The 12,369-nt window shown below is 55.0% G+C and overlaps 1 protein-coding gene across 1 annotated transcript; it reads left to right on the top strand.

The window, feature by feature from the left end:
* Positions 1–1,860: 1,860 nt before the first annotated feature.
* On the top strand, positions 1,861–3,526 carry FOXD1 (forkhead box D1). The gene has a single exon (XM_062612446.1). The coding sequence runs from the start codon at positions 1,963–1,965 to the stop codon at positions 3,214–3,216; it is 1,254 nt and encodes a 417-aa protein (XP_062468430.1). The 5' UTR covers positions 1,861–1,962; the 3' UTR covers positions 3,217–3,526.
* Positions 3,527–12,369: the final 8,843 nt, after the last annotated feature.

Here is a 12,369-nt window from a genome sequence, read left to right on the forward strand (position 1 = left end):
TCTCGAGTGATATTATCAATCTTTCTACAGGAAAAATTAGTAGTCCCATTACGAATTTCGGACTTCTTTTTTCTTCCTTTCCCTCTCATCCCCCCCCCCCCCCCCCCCCCCGCCCCTTTTTGTAACATTTGGTGGTATTCTCCTGCAGACGATTTAGTAGTGAACAAAATGTAAATAGGATTATTTGGAAATAGTAGAAAGGATTATGTTGTAAATCCGTGGAACTGGGTTTGAAAGAGGGTGGCTTGGGTCCTTTGAATTAGGACGATATATCGAAAACGTATTTCAAGAAAACGGTGTGTGAGAGTTGTTTGGGCAGCGAGATTTGAGCAGTGAGGACGCTAGGCATCAGTCTGCCCTTCTCACCCCGGTTTCTACCGGAGTTCGAAATGCTCTCCTCCTCTTCCTCCCATCCCAATCGGATCGTCATCGTGGGTTATCCTAACAGAACTGGAAGGGATGGGGATTTTTAAGGCTTTTCTTTATAAGACCACGGTGATTGCATTTCTGTTAAGTTTGGTTTTGTCCTTTCTCTGCCACACCTCGCATACAGGGGGTCCTCGCTCTTCTGCTGTCCTTGCATGTATCACCTGAAACTGGGAACGGTGGACTTGATTAGAAAGCAGTTCTTTGTGTCGCTTTCTTTGAGGTGTTCCTCCTACACTTAGAGCAGAATTCACAGTTTAAAGGCGGGTGAACTGTCTTCCTTTGCACGTGAAAGAGATAACGATAATTCTTGTTAGTGTTTTCCATAATGAAGGGAACTGCTTCTCTCCCTTCACAAACAATAACCTTACAAATAAACCGTGAGATTAGCGGTGTGCTTTGGAGGCGAGCTTGAGAGGTCGACTTCGAGAGCTATGTGATTTCATTCTTAAGTGAATTAAACTCTGGAGGGTGAGAAGGAAGGGAGGGAGAGAGATGTCTCTAAATCATCCCGCAGGCAGAAGCCTGAAGTTTATTAACTCACCATCTCCCTCCCGGGCCTGATTTTTGTTTTTTAACTCCCCTCCTTCCCACGGGAAGCGGGACCCGGTCGCTGGGGAAAGCCCAGGAAGCCGCAGAGCTCCCTGCACCCTTCAGACCGCTCCTGGGAAGATGCTCCAGCACTTTGGAAGAGGCTCTAACTTTTCTTATATCCACCCGGGGCGGGGTGGGGGAAGGCGGGTAATGTCTTTATTTCCCCTCTTCTCCCTTACGGCCGGCCCCGGTGGCCCCTCTCCGCCCCGAGCCCCTCCTGCAGGGCTGAGGGCGGGGGCATGGGGCGGGCTGCGAGGCGCCTCGCGCGGTGGGGGCACACAGCACCATCCGAGGCCACCGCTCTCCCCGCCGCGCTCTGACGCCGGGAGCCATGTGATGGCCCCCTCGCTATAAGGCGGGGAGGAAGGCTGCCCTCAACTGGGACTCGGCCCCAGCCTTTTCACTGTCTTTTCCAAAGCCCCGGCAAACCGCCCCCTGCGCCCTCCCTCCTCGCCAGCCTCCTCCCCTCCCTCCTCCTCCCAGGACTAGGCACGCTCCCTCCGGCCCCACATCCATTAATGTCTGGGGGCTGAGGTGAGGAGAAAGAAGGGGGAATCGACTTCCAGGCGCTGCAGCACAGCCACCCCTTCCCCTCCAAGCCCCGGCTTCAACCAAAAAAAAAACCTCCAAAACCCAAAATACCCCCCAAAAAGGGGAGAGGAAGAAAGAGAGCGGTACAGATACCCAAACAGCTGCAAAAAATACCCCGAAACAAAACCCAAACCAGCCGCCGCCTCCGAGCGGGCGGCGGGAGCTCTCCCGCGGCGCGGCAGCGGCGGCGCTGGGGGCCGGCGCGGCTCGGAGCGGCCCGCCTGCCCACGGCGGCGGCGGCAGGGCGGCTCTTCGCGGAGCGGCGCGGGGGTCTGGCGGCGACGGGGAGGGCTCCCGCCCGCCCGCCGCGCTGCGCCGGCCGCCACCGATGCGCTGCCCTGCCGCCGCGCCATGACCCTGAGCTCGGAGATGTCCGAGGCGACGGCGCTGGCTGAGGAGACCGACATCGATGTGGTGGGTGAGGAGGACGACGAGGAGGACGACGAGGAGCCGCAGCCCCACCGCCGCTCCTACGCGGAGGACGAGGAGGAGGAGGAAGAAGACGAGGATGTGGGTGACCTCCACGACGACGCCCTGCTGCCGCGGTCGCCCGTGCGCGGCGGAGGCTGCGGCGGTGTAGTTGGGGCGGCCGGCGGGGACGGTGCCGGCGGCGCTCGGCCCCCCTCGCGGGGCGACCCGCAGAAAGCAGCAACAGCGGGCTGCGGCGGGGCGGGCGGCAGCGGCGGCGGGGCAGGCGGCGGCAGTGGCAAGAACAGCCTGGTGAAGCCGCCCTATTCTTACATCGCCCTCATCACTATGGCCATCCTGCAGAGCCCCAAGAAGAGGCTGACTCTGAGCGAGATCTGCGAGTTCATCAGCGGGCGCTTCCCCTACTACCGGGAGAAGTTCCCCGCCTGGCAGAACAGCATCCGCCACAACCTCTCCCTCAACGACTGCTTCGTCAAGATCCCCCGGGAGCCCGGGAATCCGGGCAAGGGCAACTACTGGACGCTGGACCCGGAGTCCGCCGACATGTTCGACAACGGGAGCTTCCTGCGCCGCCGAAAGCGCTTCAAGCGGCAGCAGCTCCCGGCCCCCGAGCTGCTCCTGCGTGCCGTGGATCCCGCCGCCTTCCTCCCGCAGCCCCCTCCCCAGCCCCCGCAGCAACCGCCCTGCGCCTATGGACCCTACGGCTGTGGCTACGGCCTCCAGCTTCAGCCCTACCACCCCCACTCCGCCCTCTTCACCTTCCACCACTCCTCCCCGCCTCCCCGCCAGCCCGCTGCCGCACCCGGCAGCGCTCCAGGCGCGACGCTGCCCTCCGCCGCCGCGGCCGCACCGCCGGGGCCCTTGTTGCCGGCGGCGGAGCTGGCACGGACGCCCTTCGGCTACGCGCACCCGCTGGGCCCGGCGCTGGCGGCCTCGCTACACGCCGCCAAGCCTGGCAGCGGCGCGGCGCTGGCCCGCTCGCCCTTCTCCATCGAGAGCATCATCGGTGCGGGGCCCGCCCAGGGTCCTGGTCCCGGCGCGGGCAGCAGCTGCGCTTCCCAGTCGGCCGCGGCGCCGGGGCTGTCCCGCTCGGTGGGGAGCTCTGGGGGCGGCCTGCCCCCTGCCGCAGCCCTGCCCGCCGCGCCCGGCTTCGCGGCACGGATCTCTAACTGTTAAGGGTGTGGGAGTCTTTCCGAAGGTAGGATCTGGGGTATCTATGTCCTTTCTCTGCCGTTCGGATGGACGCCCAGCAGACGACGTCCGGAGGGAATGCGGGCTTTGCATGGGGATTTCGCGGTGGGACTCGGGAGGGAGCCGCCGCGGTGGCTGACCGCACGGGCAGGCGGTCACGCTATAGCAAAGTTACTCGTTATTCCTTAAAAAATCAAAAATAATGGTGATAAATAACGTCTCTAAACCGTTAAAAGTTCAGAGATTCTCAGGTCTAGGAACTTGAAAACAGTGATGTACAGGAAAAAAAGAAAAAGGCTTGAGGGAGGACAGCAAAGCAATACTTTTTCATTTTAGTACACTTGTCTCATATACTTTTATAAAAGAAAAGATTAACATGTTTACACAGACGAAAGTCAAGGTTATCATTTCTTATTTTAACCTGTGTTTTGTATTATAATAGACTTATGGAGTTTTTTATTTTGTACTTTATGCGTATTCTTTACAAGGAATATTGTTAAAAATTACTGGCAAGTATTATTGTACCATTTTAATGTAAAATTTTTACACAATTTCAAAAATAAAATTTTTAATTTTCAAAAAAAAAAAAAAAAGAAGTGCAAAACCAAACCCAAAGACCAGAGGAGCCCAGCCAAACAATTGGCTTCGGACCCTTCCCTTCTTAATGCTTCTTCCTTCTTTGGGGCATTGGTATTTTTTTCTTGGGGATTAATAGTACAATAGCTAAGGAATTATAAAGCTTGCAATTTGTTATGACTGGATTTGACCGCAAAGAAGCAAATCAGAATATGAGCTTTGCAGTCAAACCATTGTTAAACATAGCGGAGAATGAAAGACAAACAAACAAATAAATAAATAATGGACAGCAGAGGGAATAAATAGAAATAAATCTTTCTTGGGGGAGTAAATCCCAGTTCCTTAGGGCACCAATCGGGGGATTGATTAAAAAGACGGTTTAAAACTGTTTTTATACTTTTGGGTGTGTTCTAAATTACAACTGCATCACAATTTGGTTTCCAAGAGGCCTAAATTAAAATACTGCTAATAAGCAGCTTGTACTGAACTTCGGAGAGATTTGACCAAGACACTTATGTTTCTGTGACGATAACAGGGACATGTGTTTCTACTTTACAATACACATAATATAAAATGAGCGTTGGGATATCCTCATGTGACGAGCTGATTAGATGCATGATGTAAGGATGTGTAAGTGTATGAAACAAACCGTGAAGGCTGCTTTTCTGAGGGTGAACTCTTATCTTAACCTGTAAAAGATCGATAGATACCTATTTCATAGGCTAAAATTATTTTTAAACATAAAAGCCATCTTCAAATATTCGGATCTTAGGCATGAAGATTGAATCGCAGGGTTTAACAGCAGGCGTGTGATCGCTTGTTGTGGACTCTGAACACGAATTTTCAAATCAGGGCGGAGCTTTTCAAGTACGAATATTTATACCAATTTAGTAGATTCACGGATAAATTATGTGAATTATAGTGAAAAGGAAAAAAAAAAAAAAAGTGGTGCCTTTTAGTGCTCTTTGGAGTGAGGAGGGGAAGGTTGTGTGGTTACCTGATTTTACATACCGAAAAACCTCATCGCCTTGATTTTAAATACTATCAGGGATAGAAAAGTGATGCTTTTCTGTTTAGTTTGTAGCAACCCAGGGTTGAATCACTGGTTTTCAATAAGCGGGAAGACTGGGCGCAACATCTCTGCTAGGCTCCATCTGCAGTTTGCAGCTGGAGTGCCTCTTCGTTTGTCCCTGGTCCCTTAGAGGACAAGGAAGTGAAGGCAAGTTGAATTTCTAACTAAAGGGGAAAAGATCACAGAGGTGCCGCAAACCTACCCTTGGGGTGGGGCGCATCCTCTTCACTAGGGACCGGTTAACTCGCTTCCCTGGGCCTGGCCGCATGCACCGGGCTGCGGCATTGGGATAGCGCGGGGTACCAAGCTCTGCTTAGGCACCCCTCGGAGATGAGACTAAAATCAATCAAAAGGGGGAGGTTTTGCGAGGGAGGAGACGGCTGTAACCGTGAGCGCGGCGCTGCCGGGCCTCCCGAGGAGGGATGCTGCTTGCCGTCGGTCTGGTTGCTGGAACAGCGGCCGGAGACGAAAGGCCATGTGAGTCCTTGCGGCGTCCCTGTACAGTCAGCGGGAAGAGCAGGTTCCGGCGACCCGGTGTTTGTTTTTCTTGGCTTCGTCGCAGCAAACCCTGGGGAGACCGGCGACCTCCCCAGAGGGGAGGCCGGCCCGGCCCGGGGTCTGAGCCTGCCCGTCGCCCTTCCCTCCGATGTCCTCAGAGAAAAGCCGTGTTCGAAGCTGTATGGCAAGGAAACTTGTTCCTTCCATGCTTTATGCCGGAAACTCTGCCACTTGTTCCTTCCGAGCTTTATGCCAATAGTCTGCATCCCAGGCCTTCACCTGGGAACTGGTGGGGAAGCTGGCACGAGCTAACTGCGATACCTCATGTAGCTTTTTCTTTTGTTGTTTGTTTGGATTTTTTTTGTTCAGGCGCTGAGGTGAGGGCTCTGGGAAGGGGTCTGTTGTGCTGGGGGAAGGCCCCTGCGCTTATTTCCTCCGAGTCCGTGAGGAAGCCTCCCAGGCTCTGCCCCCAGGGCCCAGCGGTCCAGGTTACCCGCGCCAGTGCCCCAGAGCAGGTACCGCTAGAAAGGGCACCGGCCCCGCAGCCCTTTGATGGGCTGGCAGCACCGCCGGGCCGCTGCGACCTATTCTCATGCAAACGGCCAGCCATACCCTCTCTTCAAGCCTTCACCTCCTCCCCCGCCCTCCCCCCCCGGGCTTTCCAGGCGAACAGAGGGGACGTGTAGTCCTCGTAGGGACGGAGCCCGGATCAACAATTCCTCAAAAATAGGCTGGGCCCTAAGAAACAATCTGGTGGGACAAACAGGATGGTGTCGCCTCCTTCTCCTCCTCCCACCTACAAAGTGTGGATTCATTAACCCATCTCCTTTTCTCATCATATCCCCGTAGGGCTGAGAGACGAATTGCTGGAACTGAATTGGGAGGGGATTGCTCTATGAGGGGGCAATGTTTCAATCAGTTCCTCCAGAAGGACCACACAAAAAGAAACTTCTTAGTTTATGGTGCTATTATGCAGAGTTTTAATCTAGGGATAGATTTAACCAAATGTTATCTATTGGGAATTTAATGAAGCCCTTATGTATTCAATCGCTTTTTATACCACACACAGTGTCTCCATCCAGAAACGTTTCCTTCCACATATTTCTTTGTTTCTGTTGCGTGATTTATATATTTTTAATTAGGTTTAAAAAAAAAATGTTTCTTTTCAAACATCTTGTATAACGTTTGTCTCAAGCAGGACTGCGTTAGGGCCCTTCCCATATCCCCTGTAAAAGAAGTTTCTCCTTCTCTCCCCTGTATCGAAGATGATTACTTTGCACGTCCGCACACTGTGCCCTTCCTTCCCGCCGGAGCGCTCCCCCCGCCTTGTGCAGAGGGGCCTGACATCGCGCCGGGTCTCCCGAGCCGTGGCGAAGGCTGAGGAGGGCAGCGCACCCCAGGGGTCCGGCCTGGCCCTGGGGCCCCCGTGAGTGGCTCCCCGGGCCTGAAGCTGGTCTCTTCCCAAACCTTCCCTACCTTCAGCTCCTTCGGGCCACACATTCGCTCCTGGTTATTCTTCTGGTGCAGCGAGAGGCACCCCCGGGGTGCCGGCCGGTGCACCCTCCGTCCTTGAAGGCTGGTTTCAAGCATTCAGAGCCAGCTCTGTTCTCGACTCTGGAGGGGCAAAGGGGAGGCAAGGGACTCACCTGCCCTCGGCTGCGCCCTTTTCTTGCCGCGCTGGTGGCGAGAGTAGAGCTCACTGTCACTCCTGCAGAGACTGAGGCCTGTGAGGGGAATATTTTGAAAAGTGGATCTGGTTTAATAGTCTTCTGGCACGGCCCGGAGGCTCTCCTACGTATGTAGTACTTTCCCTCATTACTTACAGTGAGTACTTCAGTAGTTTCTGATAATATTGTATTTGACAGAAATAATGGAAATTATCGTGGCCAAGCGCTCTCTGTTCTGGGACTTGCTAACCAAAGCAGATCCGTTTTTCAGTTTGTTACCAGCGGCTTACTCATCCTGAGCGAAATTTCTCCCTGTCAGCTTCCTTTTCCGCGTGGCGCCGGGCCGCGCACACCGGCAGCCACTGGCCACCGGGTACCAGCCGCCGGGTGCTTCCCGAGTACGTAGGTGTCCGCTCGCCACCTCCTCCGGGCACCTGCCGCAGGTGACTGCAGGGCTTCTCTCCCCTTCTCCTCAAATTCTTTCACCTCCGCAGTCCTCAACATGAGAGCCACGTCGAGCAGCCGCCGTGGGATCTCCACTCCCTGACCCTTCCTGCACTGCAAAGCGCGACAGAGGTACGGAGAAGAGATTTGTGCACAAGTGTGTGTGTATGTAAGTGCGTGCAGGAAGACGGCACGCCAGACGATAAAAAGTTGCTTTCGGATCCACACTGCGGCTGCAAATGTGTTTGTTGCCTCCCTGCGCAGATAGGTCCCCATCGATTTCTGGGGAGGCGGAGACCTGCAGGCGAGATCCAGATCGGTAAAACCCTTGTTCTTGTTTTCCTCCTGCAGAAGAGCGCCGTGACCCGCCGCCGGTGCCCGCCCGGAGGGGTGCTGCGGGCTGCCGGCCACGCAGACCCCCAGCCCCCCCCTGCCGCCAGGCCCTGCTCTCCGAGCAGCTCCTGAAGGGCCCAGACGAGGAGAGAGAGGCGAAGGCTGCGAGGCCACGGCAGTGCGGGTGGCACTGCTGTATGCGCGCAGCTGCACAGACAGACAGAGCTGCCGCGGCCGTGCTCTGCGCCAAGCAGCGGGGAGGCACCCGGCGGTGACTCAGCGGGGATCACTGTGGGAACCCCGCGGAAAATGCGCTTCGTAATAAGATGTGCCTTCGGTACAGGGCTCCGGCTCCACGGGTTGCCGCGGCAATGGGCGACAGTGCTCCCACTGTGGCTTGCACCTCGGAGAAGAGGAGAAACCTACTCTCCACTAGGCCTCGGCGTGCCCAGAACGTAGGGGAAAAAGTATGTACTGTACTGTGAGAAAGACTTTTTAATTTTTGCTTTTTAAAAATGCAGTGTCAGGCCAATTTCAGAAATAATATAGCTGAGCTGAATTCACCAGGAAAGTTGTGGTTTGGTTTTTTTTTTTAATCAAAATAATTAAACTTGCCCTTTCTCCAAATCACAAGAGACCTGTTGAATTGATTCTAAGTTTCCCTTTCGTTGATGGAGCAAAACGGCATGCAGAAGTCTGCGGGACCCCATATTTAGATGATAAATTCTACAATTTATGTTGGAAGCAAAAGGATAAATACAGATTTCAGTTGTTGCATTAGTTCGTTGTCTGAGTCTAGGAAAGTCTTATCCACGGTTAAATACGAAGGTATTTCTCTCCCTTCCGCACAATAGAAAACCATTTGCCTGCATCAAAACGCGTGCCCACGTCCAGGCGCGTGTACCCGGGACAGGGTGCTGCCGCAGACCCGCCCATCTGTAACTCTGCAGGTAATCGCTTTGTCAAATGCCCACGCTTCGTAAGGTCCTGATAAAACACGACAATACGGCTCTTCCTACCGCGGTGGACGTAGGTTTGCTTCTCAGCTTTCGTTACGGGAGAGAGCATGCAGACCTGTATACACGAAATACATTAAATACACGCAGTCAAGATAAATGAGGTGTTTTCCTCGGGTTTTCTTTTCGTAAAATGAACATTGGCACCTCTGCTCATTCAGCAACCAATAGACGAAACCGATAGCTTTCTAATATACGTGTATACGTAATTCCACCTGTAATATGGCTATATGTAATAGTTCACTGTTAAAGAAACGGTTAATAGTTCACGGTTAAAGGAACCATTGAAGAGAAAAACTTGTCCAGCGCGGAGCGAGGGGGACAGGTATGTCAGGTGAGTGGCTTTCCGGAAGGTGAATAGGGTAGGAAATTAAGGATCCTGGAAAATAATTTATACTATTGATTCTAGCCTGCCTCTGATTGCACAAAATCCAGCCGAGGGCCGCTCGGTGGTTTCTATCAAACATCCTCCCCGCCCCCTGGAAGCCCGTGCAGACGGCGCTGCTTGTGGGGCAGAGCACACGAGTGTGTATCCTCGTACCGTCCCGCATGCGCTCGGCAGCAGACGGCCCCGCTAACACCTAACCTCAGACCTCCTCCCCTCTGCTTCCCGCTTCCGTAAGAGAAGCCAAAGGGCAGCCCTTCTTTTAGAAATTGACCTCTTTAGCTAGCTTTCAGCACGACTCCCGGTGGCTCTTCCCCGCGTGTTCAGATATCTGCCGAGCGGGATGTGTTTTCCGGGGGAACTGCGGTCCCGGCCGCCAGCCCGTGAGGCAGACCGAGGCACAGGAGCGGAGCTACCGACAAGTGATGCGGACGTCTCTGCTTTTAAACAGACTCCTTTTCCCTCCTGCCTGCTCCCCAGCCAGAGGAAGCCCGCAACAGCTTGCTAACACACCGGCAAGCCGGACCCAGCGCCCCCACAAGAGCTTTGAACCCACCCCAGGAGCTGCTGCTGCGCCTGCGGCTGTGAGACCGGGAGATTTGCCCGTGTGAGAGGCACACATCGCAGCAGCTGCGCGGGGAGCGAGCCGCGGGCGCTGCGGGGAGCCCAGCGGAAGGGACGGGCGGCTCCTGGCCCTCTTCAGGCCCAGGTACGCTGCCGGCCTGCCTCGGCTGCCCTGGGTACGCGGCAGCCCGCCGGCAGAGCAGACCGTAGCTGCCTTTGAGGGGGCGCCCCGGATTGATAACCCGCAGCGACCCGGACAGCGCAGGGCCCAGCCGTGTCCTGCCTTCGGCATCCACGAGGGGCTTTTGGAGGCACTGTGGGGCGCTGGGGGAGGAGGGCTGGGAGCCCGGTGCCAGCGCTATAAATCCCTCGGCAACTGAGTTCTGCACCTTTGATTTGAAAAATCGGATTCCTTGAGTGGAAACAGTTGACAGGAACCTAAAAGGATTAGCTACATTCCACACAGGATCATTTTTACTGGTAACATTTTGAAACGATTGATCCCTTCCAGACCATAAACAATGTCCAGAAAAATGATCTAACGGGACTTCCATTGTTTCCTTTTGTTTACGAATCCCCTTTCGCCAGCAGTTTGATTAGGGACTTTGACAGGCTGGGTCTTAATTCCAAACCCTACCCCTTGCTTTTCCCGAGCTAAGCATTGAGTTCGAAATAGCTCAGAATTTGGTCCATAATCCCAATCTGCGAGAGAGAGAGCAAGTGCTGGGAAAGGCAGGTAGGGGGGCAAGGAGCAAGGAGAACAGATGGGAGGAGTCGGTCTCAGTTGCCGCAGGGTGCCGAAATGAGTGGTGGCGGCCTTTACCCCCGCCATGCTCCTCCTGTGGGCTTCTTTTTTGCCGGCCTGGCTGAAAAAAAGCGAAGGGGAAAGCCCACCTGTGGGCAAACTCTCCCGGGCCGTGGCGAGGAAAGGACCCCAAGGGCTTGTGAAAGGAAGGCTGAATGCCCTCCATGGGAGGCCCTGTCCCTCCCTGTGGCCCGGAAGGACCCGCGATCTCTCGGCCTTGCCTCAACCTGCACCCCCGCGTCGGCTGGCAGGAGATTTACCAGGGTGAGATTAGCGGGGGAGGGGGCGAGGGCGGCCGTGCCGGCCGACCCCCACTTTTCCTCTGTTTTGACACCTGAGCGCACTGCCCCGTGCTCCTCTCCCTGATTTATCGCCCAGTTAAAGGTTCAGCCTTCCTCAAGCCACCCGCGCTGCTTCCCTCCGCACCATCCTCACTGCGAGGAGGCTGTGGTGGGCTGCAATGTGGGGCGGAGACCCTCTCCAGCCCCCCACCTGCCCCCTGCACCCCGAGCAGACCCCTGTCACGCACCCCTGCACAAACGCAGCCTTGAAGGGGTCCCCCCGTGACCCGGCTCCTCTTTCGCCGGTGACCTTCTGGGAGGCGAAGGGCAGAGGTGGGGACCGGGGAAACAAGGGGCTTCTCGGTGCATTCCCTCTGCTCTTCCTTCCCCTCCACGCGTGTGCTATCCCTGGGCCCCGCGCTCCAGGGTCGATCTGGAGGGGCCAGAGTGGGGCCGTGCAGCGGGGGGAGCTTCCAGCCCGGGACGGCAAGCAGCCAATGCCGGCCAGGAAAGGCACTTCAGTTCAGGAAAGGCACTTCAGTTATGTGTCCCCCTCGATTAAGAAACAGCAGATCCTGCCAGTCGGATTCCTCAGGACTTGTCCTTAGTGTCAGGATTCCTTCCTTCCTTCCTTCCTTCCTTCCTTCCTTCCTTCCTTCCTTCCTTCCTTCCTTCCTTCCTTCCTTCCTTCCTTCCTTCCTTCCTTCCTTCCTTCCTTCCACCCTTCCTTCCTTCCTTCCTTCCTTCCTTCCTTCCTTCCTTCCTTCCTTCCTTCCTTCCTTCCTTCCTTCCTTCCTTCCACCCTTCCTTCCTTCCTTCCACCCTTCCACCCTTCCTTCCTTCCACCCTTCCACCCTTCCTTCCACCCTTCCTTCCTTCCACCCTTCCACCCTTCCTTCCACCCTTCCTTCCTCCCACCCTTCCTTCCACCCTTCCTTCCACCGTTCCTTCCTCCCTTCCTTCCTCCCACCCTCCCTCCCTCTTTTTTGCTTTTCCTTCATTCCTTTTTCTTCCCACAGAGAACAAGTTGCTCCCTGGCGCAGATTGGCAGCATTGAGCATCTTCCTAACTTAACTGTGTCTTCCTTGCATCTATCAATCCACCTTTCTAATTAGACTAATTAGAAGATATGTGGAGTGTTGCTGGGTCCATAGACTAAACTGCTTAGGGCTTGTGAAAGGAAGGCTGAATGCCCACCATGGGAGGTGGCCATTCACGCGGACGGTAACAGTTGCTACATTTATCTCCTGCCATTGAAAAGAGCTCTGCTTAAAGCTCGATTAAAATGTTTGGAAACTAATGCCACCCTGGATCCCCCTCTAATTAGAGGGTCTGGATAGATAGATCACCCTGAGCGGTCAAAAGAAACTCCTGCCCGGGCCTGGCTTTTCTGTTCAGCAGAATTACTTCCCTCCACCACCACCCAGCCCCCATCTCGAAAACAGAAAAGGGGGACGGGGGGTGGAGAGAAGGAGATAAAGCAGCTATAAAAACGAA

The sequence above is a fragment of the Pezoporus occidentalis genome, unplaced genomic scaffold, assembly GCF_034315485.1.
Source record: "Pezoporus occidentalis ecotype Australia unplaced genomic scaffold, CSIRO_AGI_Poc_V1 ctg16, whole genome shotgun sequence".
Lineage (NCBI taxonomy): Eukaryota > Metazoa > Chordata > Aves > Psittaciformes > Psittacidae > Pezoporus > Pezoporus occidentalis.